Consider the following 23,409-nt stretch of genomic DNA (forward strand, 5'->3'; position numbering starts at 1 on the left):
TTGACAGAGAAATCACAAATCCCACATCGCTCCCCCACATTTTCACGGTGACAGCCTCCATTGTACATCGTTGTTTCATTGCTGCCATCAGACTGATAGACGCTGTGTCCTATCAGCAGTACCATCCATCGCCCACTGGCCCGCCTCCCCCACGGCGTGGGGGAATGCAGCACGGCTCTCTCTAAGAGCGCTGCTCATGAATATGTACAATCATTATGAGTGATTAACATGCTGCTTTGCATATGTACAACCACTGTCTCCAGAATCCAGATTGCAAGGGGCCGATAGGGGCCCAACGGTGCCTCTCTAAATTACCCAGCCTTTGATCCAGCATTTATCAGAGCTGCAGTTGGAGTGCCCCGCAACTAGACAGGCACAATGAATTATGGGTGCTCATTATATTTCTCTGAGGTGGAAAATAGTGTTAGGTTGGGTTTTGAAAATGTTGCCATGCTCATGAAGAGCTGTTAAAGCATCCATTTAATAGGAGTACTCCTAACTATGCTACTGAAGAGCACTTTAAAGTGCAAAGAAGATGCATTAAAAACCATCTTCAACACAGACTTCAGCTGTTTTGCACAACAAAACCTAAGATCCTTTCATGAAACCAATGTTTTCTGTCCTAACCAAAAGGCAAACGTTACGCTAACCGTTATATTACAGTATAACATCATAAGAAACACAGATCATCCAGCTGAACAGGTTTCAGTCAGTCCACCCCAAAAAAACTGATCATTGCACAGATGTGTTTCCAGTGTAGCTAAAAGACTCTGCCATGTCAACAGTAGGAAAATCTAATCAGAAATTCACCCACTTCAGTATCGTCCTCTGATCTTGCAGTCTATTCCTGCAGGCCAGTAATAGACAGATACTTCATTTAATTGCTGTATTCAGAATTTGGGAAAGATTCAAAGAAAAATCACTTCACCTCATTTCTATTTAAAGATGCTACCTAAACATATAGCTCCAGGGATGATGAATTTTCCATGTGGAATGAGTACACCTAAACACCATTTAATGCATCTAAATATAGATGCTTAAATTTCAAACTAGGATTTCAATTTATTTGATCATGTATGAAAAAGATGATGTACATCTGGATGTTTACCTTGCGTGTTCTTCAGGGAGCTTCCTTTGCCGTTGCATATGAAACATCAAGTCTCCTCCATTCACATATTCAATCACCAGAAATAACCTGGAAATCATGGTGAAAAAGTTCATTAGCAAACCATTGATGCTTTTTATCAGTGACTGGTTTAGACTATGAAGCGGTACATCAGATGAAAAAAATACATACACAAAGTCTGCTTATGTCACTTTGAATATATTTTTTCACGTTCTCTTTCTTGGGAGGACATGTTGCATCTTTTGAAAGGAAATTCTCCCTACAGAAATGTTTCTGTTGACTCATAGGTCCCTGTTTATTGCAAAAGAAATAAAACTGGGCGATAATGGCTGACATTATTTTTTTTTAAATTTCTCAACAAATCAAAAAAAACAAAAAACAAAAACAAACACCAGTGGTCTTCATGGAATCATACAGTTTATGCTTCTGAGCCAAATAGCATAAAAGAGGCATTCTGATGAAGAACATATATTTAGGTGAAATATAGGTTTAGTTTAGATTCAGTAGTGGTTGTAGATTATTGCTATTGAATGTTTAGTGTTAATTGTTTGTTGTGTGGCTCATTTATATGTTTTAATGTTTTTTTGAATCACTTTCAGAAAACCTCAGCATATACAGGGTGACACAAAAAAACGGGAACTTTTTAACAATCCAATAAAACCAAGAGTGATGGAAGAAAAATATTTTATTCATAGTCATTGAAACCTTAAAACATGCCATTTAAGAAACAATGGTGGAATTTTCATTTTTTAAAAATGACTTCCTGTAGATGGCGTCCTCCTGTACGAATGCATTCTTGGATTGTTAAAAAGTTCCCATTTTTTTGTCACCCTGTATTACACACGTGGACAATATTGTTGGTACCCCTCAGTTAAAGAAGGAAAAACCCACAATTCTCACTGAAATCACTTGAACTGACAACAATTTTGTCCACATGTGTAGATGCTGCTATTGTACAACATGCCTAAAAAACATCTAATATGGAGAAATTAAGGTGTTGCACAATTCACACTCAAAGTATTGACTCTTAAACCATCCCTTTAGGCCATGTGACCTTTACCAAGGCAAATGAAGGATTCACAAAACTAAGGGAGTGACGCAAAAACAAAGGGAGAGAAATATTAGGAACGATTTAAAACCTATTACCGTAATCTATTCAGATGTCCAGTATCTGTAGAGCTATGAATTTGGAGCTAGTGAAGTACATCAACATCCATAAAAAAGAATAAATGTTCTCTGTTTGACATCACTATATTGAGACTTCCTTGTCCAAGATTTGCCTTGAGGAAGGTGTAATGACTGAAAGGGTCTTCACAAAACATTTATATGAGACTGAAGAATGCATACTTTCGAGCCTACTCCATGGCACAATGGCATGAGACAAGCCTTAACAGCAGAATAAATTTCCACGGCATCTTTTTTGACAGTAATGAAATTATAGAAATGTATCTGTATTATTTTCTAATGCACAATACACACCATCATCACAAAGTAATACTTCATATTCCTGAAAGTACTGTCAGGTACTACAAACTGTAACTGAAAGATATTGGCTTGAGAACAGTATGAGCTCTCACAAAGTGTCAGCTTTATCACACTCTTACCGGCTTTCTGTTTGGAAACAGGAGTGGAGGCCTACGAGGAAAGGATTGGTGGATGCCTGTTCAAACACATGTTTCTCTGTCTGCACCCAGTCAATATCCTGGAGAAATTAGGGGAGACAGAAGGAGACAGAGATGGCATGAAGAAAAGGCAGTGTATTACCAATCAATTTGTCTGATCAATAGGCTTTCTCAGACAGATGGAAATACACCATGCCACAGACAGGCTGTAGCCAGTCTTGAAATAATTCAGTATTTTGAATTATTTCTTCCTTCAGCTGTCCAGAGGGTGTACCTTGCCATCTACCATGTCATTATAAAATATTTATTTACGGGCTTGTGGTGTTGTTCAAATTGCTCTACAACATTAAATCAAACATGGCATGGCCACAAACCTACAGCAACACTGAATGAGACAGAGAACATTAGTAATGGTGATAATGAAGACAAGTGCAACAATTTGAAGCAAGGATTGGACAAATATAACTACACAACCATGAGTAAAAACTACACTGAAAACATGATACGCAAGCATCATAATGAAAATACTTTCAAAGTATCAAATGTAAAGGTTATAATACAGAATGTGATCACTGAATCTGTATGTACATTTACATGTAAGCAAAGGTTCAGTCATATACAATACAGAGCTACTCATTGTTGTGGTTTTCTGTATTTTTACTATTTTTTGGCTGCTTAAGACATTTCCATCATTGTATAAAGCTGTCATCAAGGCAAACAATGGCTAATGTGAGGAATCTGAATCGATCAATCATGGTTTCATATGCTTAACATTTTTCTGTTTGCTGCATTCCACACATCAGGAGTGTGTTGCAGACATATTTTAAGAGTCATAACAAAAACAGACAATTAGAACCATGGAGTGGACCTTTACAAAATCAGGTCTCGGCAAAAGAAAGTGTGCATAATATTGTTGTCAGCTGTTGTTTTAACCGTTGGTGCTGAAGAGATTCAGAAAGTGTTTAGCATGAGGCAAGGATGTTTTATGCTAATTTAAAGTGTCATTAAATTGATGATAGCTAATGTTTTATGTGAGCTACAATAGAGTGTGTCTACATTTTGAGCTCCCCATGCAGTGCTCCGCTGTGGTTAATGGTTAATTTATACCACCACAATGGAGACCACATATTGTGCACACCATACAAAATTCATTGTGGTCAACTCATTATTGTCTGAGGAATTTATAATTATGCAGAATCTGTCATCACAACGTTGGTACTTTCAGCTCCTTCACTAGCTTATAGTCAGTTGGTAGAAAGTTGTTACAAGCTTCCTTTGATGCCATGCATTTGAGTGCTATTGGGATGAATTATTAAACTAACGTGCAGGAACAGAGCGATGAATAAATGGAAATGAGAAGTCCAGTCAAAACACTGGAAAAGGATTTCCTTAAATCTTCTTTATTTGGGCAAAACTGAATCTTTGTCAATTAGTCAAATTTGCTTTCTTCTTCAACTGTTCCTGAAAATTTGGATTTAAATGTTGGATTTAAGTGTTCACATAAATGGAAAAAAAAAAAGATTATAAACTGGTGAGGGAGACTTGGAGATGGAGACGCAGACATTCTTTATACTGGTCCTCACTGTGGCTCGATAATAATCCCATTGGTTGGTTTGTGTTTAAGGAGTTTTATATTAAGCAACAGCGCCATCTAGTGGGCTTATATAACACAAACAGTAACAAGATGCGGCACCCTGCAGCGGCTTTATAACAGCCTTCTTCTGTAAAATTGTCTTTGATTCTTGATGAAAACAAAATGCCTGAACACTGCAGCTACTTCAATGTATGAATTGTGCTGAGGGAAGGAATGAATAAGCTTGCCTGTTTGTTCTGATGGTATCTTACGGTGAGGTGGGTGACAATGCAATGACCTTCAGACCAAGAAAAAGTTGGGCATTCACAAGAAACACAAAGTATTACAAGGCCCAAGACCACACAGCAGTTGTGTGTGTGTTTTTTTTAAAGTATCTTTAACAACACCTCTAAAACTCATTGATGTGTCAGAAGTCACACACATTACAGCTGAGTACAGTCAACGTGGGAGCTTCCTCAAGGGCTGTTCTAGTAACCTTGATGGATTTGAACAATTGTAACCATAGAGTCCAATAAAAAAATCTTTGCTTTCTGACTAAATTTGCCATCTTGCACTGTGACTAGATGGTAAAAGGTCCATACTTAGACAGAATCTTTTGTTTTTACCTTAGATGGACATCTTCCCTAGCCTGGTTCTGCTGAAGGTCTTTGTAAAAAGGGAGTTGTTCCTCTCCCCTGTCATCAGTACGCTGCTCATAGAGAATCTTTGGATTTGGTGAGTTTTCCATGTATAATTTTTCCATTTTTTGGTAACTTGTTAGAGCATAAAATATTACAGGACGCCAATCTTAACTTAAATTTGCAATAACATTCTTATTTCTCTAACAGAAAGCACTTTAGCTCAGCAGCTTCTGCCTAATGTGCTACATACACACGTGGACAAAATTGTTGGTACCCCTCAGTTAAAGAAGGAAAAACCCACAATTCTCACTGAAATCACTTGAAACTCACAAAAGTAACAATAAATAAAAATTTATTGAAAATTAAATAATCAAAAACAGTCATTACTTTTGAATTGTTGATTAACATAATTATTTAAAAAAACAAACTAATGAAACAGGCCTGGACAAAAATGTTGGTACCTCTATAAAAGATTGAAAACTATTTGACCAGAGTGACATGATTAACTCAGGTGTGTCATTTAATTGACATCACAGGTGTTTCCAAACTCATAATCAGTCAGTCTGCCTATTTAAAGGGAGACAAGTAGTCACCCTGCTGTTTGGTGAAAAGGTGTGTACCACACTGAACATGGACAACAGAAAGCGAAGGAGAGAATTGTCCCAGGACATCCGAAAAAAAATTATAGACAAACATCTTAAAGGTAAAGGCTATAAGACCATCTCTAAACAGCTTGAAGTTCCTGTGACAACAGTGGCTCATATTATTCAGAAGTTCAAGACCCACGGGACAGTAGCCAACCTCCCTGGACGTGGCCGCAAGAGGAAAATTGATGACAAATTGAAGAGACGGATCGTTGGAATTGTATCCAAAGAGCCCAGAGCAACCTCCAAAGAAATTAAAGGTGAACTCCAAGGCCAAGGTACATCAGTGTCAGATCGCACCATTCGTCGTTGTTTGAGCCAAAGTGGACTTCATGGGAGACGACCAAGGAGGACACCACTGCTGAAAAAAACTCATAAAAAAGCGAGACTGGAATTTGCAAAAATGCATGTTGACAAGCCACAAAGCTTCTGGGAGAATGTCCTTTGGACAGATGAGACCAAACTGGAGCTTTTTGGTAAGGCACATCAACTCTATGTTCATAGACTCAAAAACCAAGCATACGAAGAAAAGAACACTGTCCCTACGGTGAAACATGGAGGAGGCTCAGTAATGTTTTGGGGCTGCTTTGCTGCATCTGGCACAGGGTGCCTTGAAAGTGTGCAAGGTACGATGAAATCTGAAGACTATCAAGGCATTCTGGAGAGAAATGTGCTGCCTAGTGTCAGAAAGCTTGGTCTCAGTTGCAGGTCATGGGTCTTCCAACAGGACAACGATCCAAGACACACAGCCAAAAACACCCAAGAATGGCTGAGAGAAAAGCATTGGACTATTCTAAAGTGGCCTTCTATGAGCCCAGATCTGAATCCCATTGAACATATGTGGAAGGAGCTGAAACATGCCATTTGGAGAAGACACCCATCAAACCTGAGACAACTGGAGCTGTTTGCTCATGAGGAGTGGGCCAAAATACCTGTTGACAGCTGCAGAACGCTCATTGACAAATACAGAAATCATTTAATTGCAGTGATTGCCTCAAAAGGTTGTGCAACAAAATATTAAGTTCTGGGTACCATCATTTTTGTCCAGCCCTATTTCATTAGTTTGTTTTTTTAAATAATTATGTTAATCAACAATTCAAAAGTGATGGCTTATTTTGATTATTTAATTTTCAATAAATTTTTATTTATTGTTACTTTTGTGAGTTTCAAGTGATTTCAGTGAGAATTGTGGGTTTTTCCTTCTTTAACTGAGGGGTACCAACAATTTTGTCCACGTGTGTAAATGATGCTGATTTGACTTGGCTAAGTTTTACAAAGCACTTAATGCGTTTCTCATTTACCTATTCACACACAGTCACACATGGTGGCAGAGCTGCTATGCAAGGTGCTCGCTTGGCATCAGGAGCAACTTGGTGTTCAGCGTCTTGCCCAATGACACTTCAACACGTAGACTAGCCACGGATAAAATTGCCATTGTTGTCATTAGCGGACAACCAGCTCTCCCATCTGAGTCATGACCTATAGAGACCCAGCATCAAGTAGTGCTGAGAGGAAATAGTTTTGGCATTTAACTCCCTATAAACAGCAAGTTGTTGCTCAACATTTCTGCAGGTGTGAAAATTGGGTGAATGCAGCAGACTGCTAATCAGGGAGCTTCTGAGGTGTTCATAAGTATACTTTTTAACTTTGGAAAGAGCCAGGCTAGCAAACAACGTCCTGATGTGTGTCTGAGATTTGTGTCATCATTATAATATAGTGATGGTTACAGGTTAGAATGGGTAACAATAGAGTTTTGTGTGTGGAATTCAAAGTGATAATAAAACACATGTCAAAACAGAATCTTTTTTCACACATGGTGTTACGGTCACTGTATCATCAAGTTCCATTTCTAAGTTATAAGCATATTCAATGGGTTTGATTTCTTTGGTAACTGATGAAAGACCTCCTTCTCGCTTTTCTCCGTGATGACGATGGATCGTTGGCATGATGACACGAGACAACACGATAAAGTTGAATTCAAAAAGAAAAGGGCGTATTGAAAACAAACAGCTTTCTTTTCTACATTTAAAAGTGACAACACAAATTGCTAAAAAAAAAGTATTTTGCATTCTATCAAATCAATAATCCACTCATGTTAGATTATTATGCTCAGCATCACAGTCATCATCTACAGCATGGATCAACTACTGCCTGCAAACACCTGTGGCACTCCCAAGGCGCCTTTCGACCTGATTCCAGTGCTAGTTCGGAGCCAGTGCCTGACTTAGCACCAGTTCTTTGTGTTTCCACCAACTAAACACCAGGTCCAGGCTCCATAAACTGGTGCTTTTCAGGCCCCAACTCTATGTTGGGCCAGAGTTAAGAACCAAGCACACCAAGGACGTTTTAAAAACTGGTAAATACGGATGCCAAATCCAACAATGTTGTTCTTGCTTTCTCTTAAGTATTCTACTTGTAATTGCACAGTCTTGTGAAACAGTCACTTTTCATTTCACTGCACATGTTGTATGAGCATGTGACAATTAAAACCCTTGAATGTTGAATCTATTTTTTTTCTTACTTCAAATTATGACAGCCAAATACCTGAAAAGATTTTGAGGCTGTCGTGAGAATACGGGAGTTCTGAAACTGAAATGCCTCATGTAACTAAGGAAAAACTCACAACAGATGCAACAGATACTCCTATTTCTAATCTTGGGCATGCATTATGAGATTGGAAAACAATTATACATCACACACTACAGGACATTACTAAAAATTCCATGTCAGAGAAAGCAGTCAGGCTACAGTGCTCCTCCTCATGTGGTCTTATGTGAAATTTGATGTAAACAAAAGAGAGAGTGCCGTGCTACGACCTGCTGGAACAGTCCTGCAGTAGTTAGCAGTGATAAAAAATGTAAGTAAAAGGCTGAATGAGCCAGAATGAGAATATTCAATCGCCTGTTCTACCACCTATCAGTTTTAAAATATGTGGCTAATGCTACCCTTCAGGGCTAGAACGCTGCTCCGAGCAGTACTGTGATCACTGAAACTAGCCGAATAATATATTAGATATTAATGGATGAATCTGCAAGCAGTTTGGGAAGTTTTAATGAGGATCAGCAAATCCCTCTCATTGCCAAATATTCCGGGCAAATCCTTGGTTCAGACTGACATGTCAAACCAGATTTCTGCTATCCAGATTGTTGGAAATCGGCCGAAAACTCCTGTGGTGTGAGGCTGGCTATTTAGGACAGCCCACATTGCTGGGTTTCATTATGTCCTATCACGCACAGACTGATATCTTAAAATATGGAAAAATAACACCAAGACTATCAACATGCATGTCTGGGCTCTCAGATGGTGGAGCGAGTTAAATCCCCCACCCCTCCACATGCTTTGGGCAAGACCCTGAAACCAAAGTTGCTCTTGATGGCAGGCACTTCTTGCATAGCAACTCTGTCACATTGATGTGTGAATATGCGTGTTTCTAATTTTTCTTCTTCATGTTCAGCTGGCGATTCACCAATGCAAAAAAAAGGTTACACCCAGATTTTATCTTGTGTAATCCACTCACTTTTTCCTCATTCCTCTTAAACCTTTATTTCCAAATTATCATTTCCACCCCCGCTTCATCCTCCTTCTTTGTCCCAGTTCTTTTTATTGCCTCGCTCCTTTCAAAAGCTTCAACCAGTCTATAAATCAGTCTACCTCACTCTCTTTTAGTCATTTCTGCTTCCCATATTTTGATCTATTTTTTACTGTTCCATCTCAATCTTTTTTCCCCCCAATTTTTACCCTCTTCCCTCCTCCACTTCTTACACAGTCCAGAAGTATTGAAACCCTACAACCGAAGACCCAGAGCTTCACGGCTTCTTATTCTAGGAAGTTACTCAGCGACAGATCTGTGCTTAGAATGCAAGGTCAAAGCAATTAAACAGACAGCATCACACAAAACTGGCAGCCCTCAAAGTCTAAGAAAATGTCCTGAAATCATCATACAAGAAATATTTGAAATTCACCTGCTTCTCAGTGATACATTTGTACTTCTGATAGACTGGGCTGGTGCAGAAGCCTGAAAGACCATCACCTTTTATGTCTGCCATGAGTTCTCCCCCACAGGCAGCAGGCAGACATAGAAAGTAGTCAGAGGACAGTAGCTGGGATATGCCACTCCAGGAAGGAAATATGATTAAACTGCTGCTTCTCTGGAGTGGTGATGCATGCTGAAGCTGGGAAATAGGGCAGTGGTAGATGCTGACGTCGACTGCAAGTGGATTTATGTAGAAATCAGTAGGTGCAGTAGGTGGCAGCAAATGCCACCATTGTGTTACCATGATTTATCCACAAGAATGAGCCATCCAGTGATGTCCCATTGACTCAAATTTGTTTCTCAACAAACAAAGCTAAAAAGAGTGAAAGCTCCAATAATTTGTTTCAAATTGGCAGAAACAAAGGTATTTCTAAAGCTAAAGACAAATATAATGTATCTCATTTGCTTTGGTCTGCTTTCAAAATCTGTTTCTAAACACAAAGCACTGTCATGTAAAGACCTGTTTGGCAATTATTATATGCGCATTAGTCTATTTCCTGCTTCTCAAATATTGTGCTTTCTCAAGGAAAGCTCATGGTAAATGATGGTGCTAATTTAATACAACTTAAGTCTCGCTCTGCATATTTACACACGTGGACAAAATTGTTGGTACCCCTCAGTTAAAGAAGGAAAAACCCACAATTCTCACTGAAATCACTTGAAACTCACAAAAGTAACAATAAATAAAAATTTATTGAAAATTAAATAATCAAAATAAGCCATCACTTTTGAATTGTTGATTAACATAATTATTTAAAAAAACAAACTAATGAAATAGGGCTGGACAAAAATGATGGTACCCAGAACTTAATATTTTGTTGCACAACCTTTTGAGGCAATCACTGCAATTAAACGATTTCTGTATTTGTCAAGGAGCGTTCTGCAGCTGTCAACAGGTATTTTGGCCCACTCCTCATGAGCAAACAGCTCCAGTTGTCTCAGGTTTGATGGGTGTCTTCTCCAAATGGCATGTTTCAGCTCCTTCCACATATGTTCAATGGGATTCAGATCTGGGCTCATAGAAGGCCACTTTAGAATAGTCCAACGCTTTTCTCTCAGCCATTCTTGGGTGTTTTTGGCTGTGTGTTTTGGATCGTTGTCCTGTTGGAAGACCCATGACCTGCGACTGAGACCAAGCTTTCTGACACTAGGCAGCACATTTCTCTCCAGAATGCCTTGATAGTCTTCAGATTTCATCGTACCTTGCACACTTTCAAGACACCCTGTGCCAGATGCAGCAAAGCAGCCCCAAAACATTACTGAGCCTCCTCCATGTTTCACCGTAGGGACAGTGTTCTTTTCTTCGTATGCTTGGTTTTTGAGTCTATGAACATAGAGTTGATGTGCCTTACCAAAAAGCTCCAGTTTGGTCTCATCTGTCCAAAGGACATTCTCCCAGAAGCTTTGTGGCTTGTCAACATGCATTTTTGCAAATTCCAGTCTGGCTTTTTTATGAGTTTTTTTCAGCAGTGGTGTCCTCCTTGGTCGTCTCCCATGAAGTCCACTTTGGCTCAAACAACGACGAATGGTGCGATCTGACACTGATGTACCTTGGCCTTGGAGTTCACCTTTAATTTCTTTGGAGGTTGCTCTGGGCTCTTTGGATACAATTCCAACGATCCGTCTCTTCAATTTGTCATCAATTTTCCTCTTGCGGCCACGTCCAGGGAGGTTGGCTACTGTCCCGTGGGTCTTGAACTTCTGAATAATATGAGCCACTGTTGTCACAGGAACTTCAAGCTGTTTAGAGATGGTCTTATAGCCTTTACCTTTAAGATGTTTGTCTATAATTTTTTTTCGGATGTCCTGGGACAATTCTCTCCTTCGCTTTCTGTTGTCCATGTTCAGTGTGGTACACACCTTTTCACCAAACAGCAGGGTGACTACTTGTCTCCCTTTAAATAGGCAGACTGACTGATTATGAGTTTGGAAACACCTGTGATGTCAATTAAATGACACACCTGAGTTAATCATGTCACTCTGGTCAAATAGTTTTCAATCTTTTATAGAGGTACCATCATTTTTGTCCAGGCCTGTTTCATTAGTTTGTTTTTTTAAATAATTATGTTAATCAACAATTCAAAAGTAATGGCTGTTTTTGATTATTTAATTTTCAATAAATTTTTATTCATTGTTGCTTTTGTGAGTTTCAAGTGATTTCAGTGAGAATTGTGGGTTTTTCCTTCTTTAACTGAGGGGTACCAACAATTTTGTCCACGTGTGTAGCTATCATTCCTATTCTTGGACAACACTGATAAATAAAGATGCATAGTGGACACATGTGTTATAGACAAACCCCTGGGTTAGAAAATTAAGGCAAACAATTTCCAACGTTGTCAAACACTCAAATGTTTCAGTTTTACCTTCATACAACCATGTTTAAATAATTCGACTGTTTGCAATCAGTCTGACTGCTGACTATTCTCAAATCATTGTAGTGAAGTTAAAAAATGAGACCTGAGTTGCAATTAACCAGAATTATTCTTTAATATCATATTCTAGTACATTGTCAGACCCCTTAGAAAAACCTACACAGATCAGGCATGACATTCTGACCACTGATTACCTTTTCATCAAGGCACCTGTTAGTGGGTTGGATATATTAGGTAGCAAGTGAACATTTTGTCCTCAAAGTTGATGTGCTAGAAGCCGGAAAATCGACAAGCATCAGGATTTGAGTAAGTCTGACAAGGACCAAAGTGTGATGTCTAGACGACGGGGTCAGTGCATCTTCAAAACTGCAGCATTTGTGGGGTGCTCCTGGTTTGCAGTGGTCAGTTTCTATCAAAAGTGGTCCAAGGAAGGAACAGTGGTGAAATGGCAACAGGGTCATGGGCAGCCAAGGCTCACTGATGAGGGGAATGAAGGCTGGCCCATGTGTTTCGATCTGACAGACGAGCTACTGTTACTCAAATTGCTGAAGAAATTGATGCTGGTTCTGATAGAAAGGTGTTAGAATACACAGTGCTTCACAGTTTTATGTGTATGAGACTGCATAGCTGCAGACCAGTCAGGGTGAGTCAGGGTACCCATGCTGACCAAAAGCACCAACAATGGCCATGTGATGATCAAAACTGGACCACGAAGCAAAGGAAGAAGGTGGCCTGGTCTATGAATCACGTTTCCATATACATCACAGGGATGGCCGGGTGCATGTGCGTTGCTAACCTGAGGAACACGACACCAGGATGTCCTATGGGAAGAAGGCAAGCCTGTGGAGGCAGTGTGATGCTTTGGACAATGTTCTGCTGGGAAATCTTGGGTCCTGCCATCCATGTGGATGTTACTTTTACACGTACCGCCTGCATAAGCATTGCTGCAGACCATGTACACCCTTTCATGGAAACGGTATTCCCTGATGACTCTGGCCTCTCTCAACAGGATAATGCACTGTGCCACAAAGGAAAAATGGTTCAGAAATGCTTTGACTAGCACAACAGAGAGATTGAGGTGTTGACTTGGCCTCCATATTCCCCACATCTCAATCCAACTGAACATCTGTGAGATGTGCTGGACGAACAAGTTCGATCCATGGAGGCCCCACTTCATAACTTGCAGGACTAAAAGGACCTCCTGCTAACATCTTGGTGCCAGATACCACAGGACACCTTCAGGAGTTTAGTGGAGTCCAAGCCTCAACGGGTCAGGGGAGTTTTGGCAGCAAAAGGAGGACCAACACAATATGAAGTGGGTGGTCATAATGTTATGTCTGATCGGTGTATGTCCAATAACTACAAAGATTCCATCCCATTCCTTCAACATTCCCCTTTTTTTCTTCACTTGTCTTACATCTATGACATCTCAGGTGTACTTAGTGTCTCACCTCATCATCATGGACCAGTTCCTTCTTCACCACCTTCATGGCGTACACCTGCTCGTTCTTTTTTAGTCGAACCAGCAGGACTTTGGCGTAGCTGCCTCGCCCAATCACTCGGATCAAGTCAAAGTCTCCCAGTCCGAGAGCCAGGCCCTGGGACAGCTTAATACCATCAATGCCATCCACTACTGCTTTCATGTCCTAGAGGGCATAGAGGTGAGAATATTATGAGTGTACTGATACATCCAAAATAAATATATATATGCACAAGACTCATAGCAAAGTTTTATGTAGAAAACAGATCACATACAATGACTGATTCTTTCATACTATTTACTATTAAACAAAAGACTATGTCAATTCCGCAGTGCCTCAGAGCTCGTCTCACCTCTGTATCTGCATCTTCTGTTTTATCCACTGCACAGTTGTGTGGTAAAAACGGTACTGTGAAAGACAGATTCAGAAAAAGTATGACCATTTGAAGACAGCTGCAATGTGACAGAAGTGAACCTGCGCTGATAAATTTACAGAGTTCATGTTTGGCCAGTAGAGGGAGATAGAGTACACAGAATAAAATTGTGCAACCCACAGGAAATACTAAAGTAGAGTAACCCACAGGGGGGTGTCTCATATCAGAAGCCCCCTAACAGGCCACAACATCAGTCCACCAGTCTCTTTGTAAGAGGATTCAGGAGTCTTTTCTATGGGATCCCATTAGAGAGTAGTAATGTGGTTTGATAAGGGCTGAGAATTATAAAAGTGATGATAGAGCAGGTGAGGAGCACTGACCAAGGTCCAGAATGAGGCTTTAGAACAAAGTAGCTACTGTATTAATCCTTAGTCTGGGGACCCATTGAATTATAAAAGTGCTCTTCAGGGTTCCTTGATCCCACTCTGGATGCTATGCACTCAGTTACATCCTTCTCTATTCATGTCATATAGAGTACACATTTTCTTCATTGCACAATAAGAAGAAAATGTACTGCAGACGACAAATTTACTTCTTAATTATTTTGCTGCTTTAAAGTCATGGGAGCTGTCTGAGTTTTGTTCTTGAGTTTCTGCTGCTGCTGTGACGTGGGTTTCACCATGGCAGGGGCTGGTTTCACAAACAGATTTTAGAACGGGTCTGTGTTGTTAACAAAATCTTTATTTCGATTATAGATTGATCTCTCGCAATAATGTAAACTAGACGGTTTCCCACAAGTGAAGGCTGACTTTTCTTAATCCTATGAAGTTAGCTACTGCACCCCTTAGCAAACTGGGAACTAAAGGCCATGTTACCACAGTAACGATTACATGGTGCCAGCTGACCAGAGGCATGAAATGAGAGAAAGAAAAAAAAAAAAATATATATATATATATATATATATATATATATATATATATATAGAGAGAGAGAGAGAGAGAGAGAGAGAGAGAGCGAAATAAAGCTCACAACAATGTTGTGAAGCAGGTTAACATACATATTGAGTAGTGAAACCTGAAGAAGTAGAGATTTCCTTCTACTGATGGTCTTTCTAGTGTTAAATTCATCTTTCTTTCAGAAAGCAAATATTTTCTGATGGAGTAAAAGGATCTGAGAGATTTGACAGTGATCCAAAAGCAATCAGTTGTTTTTTTTTCCTTTTCAAAAAGTCTTGATTTACCAAGGCAGAAAATTAGTCAGTAGGTGGAAACATTATGACATGATCACCATCAAATGTTTTATCATAAAATAAACGGTAAACGGGACACTCATAACAACTTTGTATTGATTTGCAGTGACCCTCCCTCTATGAGTACAAATGGACCCAAACCATGTCAGTGAAATGCCCCCACATCATAACAGAGCCTGCCATCCCTTCACTGCGGGGCTCAAGACTTAATGTTTTTTCTTTTAATTTGTTACTTCTGTCACATGTACTAATCTTTGCAGTAAACTATTTTTCTCAGTTGTCTGGATTCAGAGCTGCCTTTACACCTTCTATCTCAATCCACACCGTTAAGCAAAAAAAAAGTACAGGAGCAGGTAGCTCCACTCCCTTGTCAAAAAGAGAAGAGAACAGTTTAAGAGACTTACTCCCATCTGTGTCCTCTGTGTCGTCTGGTGGAAGGTCCACCTCTTCACTCTTGGCATCTGAAGGGGGCTCTTGTGATGGCATGGCTGGATCCTGAACAAAGAATTATAAAAACTGACTAAATATCCAGGAAAAATATTTTTCAACATATCCACTGGAATATCCCCGACTGGTTCACACTCATGAAGGAGTGTATGATAGATCATGTTTGCAAGCACTCAGAAAGAAGTCTGTGTTTGATGCTCTCAGTTAATCAAGAGAAATGTTGTCGCTCAGAGATTCTAATGATAATGTTGGCATCTTACTAGAAACACATTTAATCTTAAAAAGTCACTTATCTGGTACTGAAGGAAGCAAGTTGAAGCTGTGATCAAGCAGCTGACAGCAGACAGTTAGTCCAGCACCAGAGCAAATACTGCATCGACTACAATGATTTTCTTGTCAGGTTTGTGTTTCTACGGGTTAAACTTTGGATGTCTGTGTTTGGTGAAATGCTTGCTTTGTGGTCAAACTGATTGATTATGTGGAGCAAACTACATTTGCTGTTACTTCATAGGATGTTTCATTTCAACAGACTGGGAGAAAAGCTCCGCAGCTGCAAGCAAACAATCCACAACGACAGGCAGGAAATACGCAAAGACAACTTTTGAGTTACAGAAAATACATCAGCACATACTCAGAGGCAACATTTCTTACATGTTCACTGATATAAATGTTTCCTTCCTACATAGGAAACGTGTGAGAAAATCAACTGTATGATAGCCAAAAAAACAAAAAGAAAGAAACAACACAACACTTCAAACTTAATCCAAAAGTACAATAAAGAACTCACACTGAAGTGAGGACTCTAAAGTATTGATCTAAAAAAATGCACGTGTTACAATGTGATTACTGTATCATGAACCCAAAAGGAAAGACAAATTGATTTGACTTTGTTAAAGAAAACTTAAAACAGTCACCCCTGATACTATGAGCTGACAGTGAAAATAATGGCAAAAATAAGTTGTAATAAATGGGAATTATGCTTAAGACTTGTAAGACATGTTGCACTTCATGTGCTGTTATCACATAACACTGCTGAGGGAATGTAATCTTCATCTTTCATGTCAACAACATGGAGCTCTGACAGAATGCAGAATGAGTCGGTTATGACAGGCCGACACTGTGCTGTTCTCTGCTCGGGACATGAAAAATATACTCACCATAAGCCTTTGGCAGGTCTGAGGGATGAGTCTGTGACAGCGCTTATGGACCAGCAGTTTGCAGTTGATACACTTGTAGCCCTGCCTGCCCAGCCCCCATATCCTTTCACTACAGTGGCCACAGTAGGCTTTCTGAAAGATGCACACAGGACAGGACAGGACACACAGGTTAGTTTTTAAACCACATGCTGACACACTCTCTGGGGGCTTAATTAGTAGGAAGCATAGATGAATATATAAAATGTAACTGAAGTACAGTAACAGTAACACCTGTTTCCACATATGGTCATGTATCGGATTTTTTCCACATTTTGTTTTGATTTATCACATGGAAACTTGACTATTTTTCAGTCCTTTAATGTTTTATATTGTCTGCATACCCTGCTATGAATTATAACACTATAATGGATTAATTACATGGCACAGATTAGCTCTACAACATGTAAAGGCAGACTTCCAGCAGCTGAGAAAAATGCAAATAAATTTATATATATGTATTTTTAAATAATATCTCAAAAGCTTACTGGAATAATGTATGCAACCTGGATCTAGTTCGAGGAAAACAGAGACAAATGTCTATGACTCCTATTTTATTTAGTTTATTTAGATTTGAAGAGCCTGAAATTGAAATACCTGCTCATTTAAACCCATTTTACTAGAAACTAGGAATTTGCAGACCAGTGAAATAGAACAAAACAAATCCTTTATCCTTTCCACCTTTCCCTGAATTTCCTTGTACAATAAAGTTATTAAATAATACAAATAAGTACAATCAAATAAATACAAACAGATAAACTAAATAAATTGTTAAAATATAAAATAAAATAATAATAATAAAAATCATAATAGTAATAATAAAAAATACAAATGAGACAAAAAATTACTAACAAATAAAAATAAGTTATAAATACATGCTATTAAAAGCAACAGCTGCCATTTTCAAAGGCTGCCAAGTGTGGCACAATCAGTGAACAATCAGTCAACTGGTACAACTGTGGATAAAATGGAGGCAACATTGTTCTGTTTTTATTTGTTTCATCAAATTTTGGAGTTGCAGCTGAGATTTTTTTTGAACAGGTACAATAACATCTGTGCTATAGACTTGGTTATACACTATAGATTTTTCATCTTCATTTTGTAACAGTTTTTCAAACTTTAATCGGACTTGGTGATGGGAACAAGGGCACATTAAGCCGCTTTTCCCTGCAAGAACATGGGGCGTCAAGCACGCAAATGTTTGCAAGGGCATCCCAGTAATCAGCCCCTTCAGCCTTTGTTTACGTTGCAGTGTAAGATCCAACAGCTTCGACCGTGGTCTTATCACAGAGTCCCATCAGTTATTGAGAAACAGCAGTTACTGGACTTAACCCCAACTCTCTGAGCATGTAGGAAACAAAACAACACAGGTTTGTCGCGTTTGCCTGTATGGCAATGTTAGAAAGGAGAAGACTGCTTTCTGACTGCCATACTTACTTCCTACATACTTTTTGCTCTCCCAAAAATGGCCCTGAAAGAGGTTCTACAGGGGCAGTTTCTATGGTTGGAACAATCACAAAACTTTGGGCCACCCTTCAATGGCCTGCAAGTTCATATCTCCCAGTTGCTCTGTACTGACTGAAATTAAGAATAGTCTTTCGAGGGGAAAATGTAAAAATATAGTGTCTTTGGATAGTGTCAAAGCAAAATAACAGGAAAAAATAATATGTGCTTATCTGTTTACGTCACAGTTTTTTGACATGTTGGAACTCTTTTATACGCTTATCTTCTATGCAGTATGTTATCATGTCTGCTGTATGTCTGTTTGGCTCAGACTCCTACCTTCACCTACATCTACTGTGAAGCTGAGACTTACTGAAGTTTACTGTGTGTTACATAACGTGGTCTCCTGAGTGTTTCTGTCTTTGTGATTGTTTTTTTTAAGCTTGTGCCTCACATTTCTATATTGGTACCAAAGGATGTTAAGTTTGCAGCTCAGTGTCCCTGGAAATCAATAAACCTGTCACCAAGATGTCTCCCTGGGAAGACTAAACACTAAACACTTTAGATGCAATGTGAGTGCTTGGCTGCATCAACAACATCCATTCACAGGGTGTGTATGCTGACAGCGTAAAGAACAAAGAGTCTCAGTCAGTGCTCCGTTGCCATGGCAATTCTTCAGTGAGACTTCAAAGGCTTCTTTCAGTCTTTTTAATCTGACTCTATGCAGAGGTTAAGGCGTACATTTATAAATTAATCACAAACCTTTGCCTTATTCTCTGTTCCCTTCCCTACACAGCACACACAACCTGAGAGTAATCAGTAATGTGAGGTGAAAAAAAAACAGCCGAGGATGCCTTTCATTGCACCAGGCTTTGGACAAGTTAGAAAACATCAGGGAGTATTATTAGTCATACCTTTTGTTGTTAGAGGGCATGTAGTGTCTGTGCGTTTTTGTTGCTTTGAGCTAAAGGCTAACATTAGAAAGCCAACTTGTTCACACAGTATACTATTTAGCAGGAACACCATCTCATGTTAGTGCATTACCATTTGCAAATTAGCATTATTGGAATGTCAGTTGTTTAATGCGCATTAAATAAAATAAACCATAAACCAAAATAGTGGACTAAACCTAAATTTTGCGTCAAATCTAGGAACCAATGTTAGAGCCATAACAGGGTTCTTCAGGAGAATGGGCTCGACAAGAACAGACTTGTGTATGACAACAAGAATTGGTTGTGCCTGTAATATATTTTATATGTAGTACTTTTTTGTGTTACAAATAGACCAGGATACCAAGTTTCTGGAGAGATCTTCAGCCATTCTTCAGACATTTTATTTCAGCTGCTCTTTGCTGGAGGGGCTGTGTCTTTCTACCTTTCTCCTTAAAATACTTCAAAATTTCTCTCTTGGATTAAAGTCAGGTGACATACTTGGTCAGGCCATAGTTTTCACTTTTTCCTGCTTCAGAAAGTCTTGCGTGCTTAGGATCATTATCATCCTGGTATATTTTCTTCTGCCAAGTTACTGCAGACTGAGTCATCTGATCAGCCAGTATTTTGGTGTATCCACAGTCATTCATGGTGCATCTATAAATGTCATCTCTCAACACATTTTGCACTAATGCAGCTCTGTATCTTCACATCTGTGCTTTACTCTTCGGACTATGAATTCACTGTGACAGTCCTGCCCAGGTTCTCCAAAACTTCCTGAACTCCATCTAGATGAATAACTTTATCTTGATCTCATTTGACCAATATTCATCAGGCTTCTTTAGCAAAGTTTTCATCATGCAATTTTGTGCTAAAGAGCTAGCAAATGTGTTTTTTTCCCTCGAACAGCATCTATAGAGGTAGATGTTAGACAGTCTTTCATCCTGTCTGATCTGTCACAGAAAGCCTGATATGAATTGATAAAACCTGTGCTATTCCTGAAGCAGCTCCTCATCTGTTGTTCAGAGTTATACAGTGCCTTGTGAAAGTATTAGGCCCCCTTGAACTTTTCAACCTTTCACCACATTTCAGGCTTCAAACATAAAGATATAAAATTTTAATTTTTTGTCAAGAATCAACAACAATTGGGACACAATCGTGAAGTGGAACGAAATTTATTGGATATTTTATACTTTTTTAACAAATAAAAAACTGAAAAGTGGGGTGTGCAATATTATTCGGCCCCTTTACTTTCAGTGCAGCAAACTCACTCCAGAAGTTCAGTGAGGATCTCTGAATGATCCAATGTTGTCCTAAATGACTGATGATGATAAATAGAATCCACCTGTGTGTAATCAAGTCTCCGTATAAATGCACCTGCTCTGTGATAGTCTCAGGGTTCTGTTTAAAGTGCAGAGAGCATCATGAAGACCAAGGAACACACCGGGCAGGTCCCAGATACTGTTGTGGAGAAGTTTAAAGCTGGATTTGGATACAAAAAGATTTCCCAAGCTTTAAACATCTCAAAGAGCACTGTGCAAGCAATCATATTGGAAGGAGTATCAGACCACTGCAAATCTACCAAGACCCGACCGTTCCTCTAAACTTTCACCTCCAACAAGGAGAAGACTGATCAGAGATGCAGCCAAGAGGCCCATGATCACTCTGGATGAACTGCAGAGATCTACAGCTGAGGTGGGAGAGTCTGTCCATAGGACAACAATCAGTTATACACTGCACAAATCTGGCCTTTATGGAAGAGTGGCAAGAAGAAAGCCATTTCTCAAAGATATCCATAAAAAGTCTCGTTTGAAGTTTGCCACAAGCCACCTGGGAGACACACCAAACATGTGGAAGAAGGTGCTCTGGTCAGATGAAACCAAATCGAACTTTTTGGCCACAATGCAAAACGATATGTTTGGCGTAAAAGCAACACAGCTCATCACCCTGAACACACCATCCCCACTGTCAAACATGGTGGTGGCAGCCTCATGGTTTGGGCCTGCTTTTCTTCAGCAGGGACAGGGAAGATGGTTAAAATTGATGGGAAGATGAATGGAGCCAAATACAGGACCGTTCTGGAAGAAAACCTGTTGGAGTCTGCAAAAGACCTGAGACTGGGACGGAGATTTATCTTCCAACAGGACAATGATCCAAAATATAAAGCCAAATCTACAATGGAATGGTTCACAAATAAACGTATCCAGGTGTTAGAATGGCCAAGTCAAAGTCCAGACCTGAATCCAATCCAGAATCTGTGGGCAGAGCTGAAGACTGCTGTTCACAAACGCTCTCCATCCAACCTCACTGAGCTCGAGCTGTTTTGCAAGGAAGAATGGGCAAGAATTTCAGTCTCTCGATGTGCAAAACTGATAGAGACATACCCCAAGCGACTTGCAGCTGTAATTGCAGCAAAAGGTGGCGCTACAAAGTATTAATGCAAGGGGGCAGAATAATATTGCACACCCCACTTTTCAGGTTTTTATTTGTTAAAAAAGTTTAAAATATCCAATAAATTTCATTCCACTTCACGATTGTGTCCCACTTGTTGTTGATTCTTGACAAAAAATTAGAATTTTATATCTTTATGTTTGAAGCCTGAAATGTGGCAAAAGGTTGAAAAGTTCAAGGGGGCCTAATACTTTCACAAGGCACTGTATATCAGTGCAAAACTGAGAAGGTTCTGGGGTTCACAGCTCATTTTCTAACCACGTTCAAACAGCTAGGCTAATTGAAAATCACAATTGTAAGTTTTGTTCTAATAATCACAGATTTTCAGTGATCACACATGTATTCACTTTTGTGGCACTAAATTTCTACTTTGGTTTCAGTATTTTCAATCTTTCTTGAGTAATTGTTTTGATTGTTCATGAGGGAAAATGCTGTCCTTATCAAAATATAAAAATGCAAGGAAAGCACTCAGAGAGCACAGTACTTCGCCAAGGCCGCTCAGTCGTTGAATCGTTTCCGACAGATGGAATCTTGAAAAAATTTGTGGCAGAAATCATGGCATTATAGAATGCGTTCATTTAATATAGATGTACCCACAAACAAATGAACTTGAGCTCAACAGATGCGTGAGGTATGCATGTGTTCGTTATGTATAGATATCGACTCGCGTGACCTAAATATGCAGCGAGCGACGGGAATTGATAGGACTCGGAAACACCACCACAATTTTCAATGGACAAGTCAGCAGCAGTGGATTTGTAGTAGGATCGCAATCTTGTGATCGTCAGCAGGCAGCTGAGGTCGTGTTCACTTGTTGTCATAGTTACAGTGACGCCGTGCCACTATCTCACGATGATACACAAATCTTTAACAAATCCGTGGATCCAGACAATAAGCCGTGTCACTGCCCTTGGTCCTTGTGTCATTTCTGACCTTCCCTGAAAATTTTAGCGAAATCTGTGAATCTGTTTCTGACTATTGTTGTGCACAGACAGACAGACAAGCCAATGCTAACGATCACATAACTCCGCCGAGGCACCAACTCCTTGGCGGAGTAACACTTATTGAAAGGTAATGCCATTTAGAAAAAAACTGACATGTAAGTGATAATGCAAAGGGGTCGACTCAGTGCTGTTGTATAACGTATTACAGCCATTTGAACAATTTTGAATTTTGGACTGATGGTGAGACTAAACAAGATGTCTGCAAACATCAGCTTGACATTTCATAAATCATAAAGGCAATTTAATTCTAATTTTGACATTTCATAGACAAAATGAATAATCGACTAAATAAAGAAGACAGTCATCAACAAGATAAATGCTAGTTTCAGCATGCTTACAATGACAATGCTTACATACTGATGTTTAGAAACATTAGTTTAGTAGGTAGGCACGTAACCGAAATTTAAGAGCACTGTGTAAAGTAGACAGCCAGAATACAGCAACAAAACATGAATACTACAACAGTGATCCTATTGCTTAAACTACCAAAAACAATTCAGTGACAGCACTGCCACACAGCATTATATTGCCCTTTGATGTCACTGTATGCATTATTTACCTCATATCAAAACAGTGCAATCAAAACACATGGCCCTTTGGTGTCAGGAATGTTTTAAAAAGAACCTTCCTGAAGAGTATGACTTCATACAGTACACAAGATAATGAGAACAGAAACTATTTTATGATTCATTTTATGTAGTTCTGTGATTTACATTCAAATGCTACTTAAAACGTAAAATATCTATTCCAGTGTTAGAATTAGGCTTACATTCACAGGAAGTGAAAATTAACAGCTTAGTCAAAGGCCCAGAGATGTCCTTGACTGGA

General features: G+C 39.3%; 1 protein-coding gene across 3 annotated transcripts in view; it reads right to left on the minus strand.

Annotated features, from left to right (window-relative positions):
- prkcz (protein kinase C, zeta) overlaps positions 1–23,409 on the minus strand; it is a 144,171-nt gene that overhangs the window by 30,445 nt on the left and 90,317 nt on the right. For all 3 annotated transcript variants that reach the window (XM_022200530.2, XM_022200531.2, XM_051949368.1), the window contains 6 exons: positions 16,719–16,850; positions 15,519–15,609; positions 13,845–13,900; positions 13,463–13,657; positions 2,731–2,828; positions 1,109–1,195 (listed from right to left, as the gene is read on the minus strand). In XM_022200530.2, coding sequence (XP_022056222.1) covers positions 1,109–1,195; positions 2,731–2,828; positions 13,463–13,657; positions 13,845–13,900; positions 15,519–15,609; positions 16,719–16,850 — 659 coding nt within the window. The remainder of the gene's footprint in view (positions 1–1,108; positions 1,196–2,730; positions 2,829–13,462; positions 13,658–13,844; positions 13,901–15,518; positions 15,610–16,718; positions 16,851–23,409) is intronic.

This window comes from Acanthochromis polyacanthus, chromosome 6, assembly GCF_021347895.1.
Source record: "Acanthochromis polyacanthus isolate Apoly-LR-REF ecotype Palm Island chromosome 6, KAUST_Apoly_ChrSc, whole genome shotgun sequence".
Classification (NCBI taxonomy): Eukaryota; Metazoa; Chordata; class Actinopteri; family Pomacentridae; genus Acanthochromis; species Acanthochromis polyacanthus.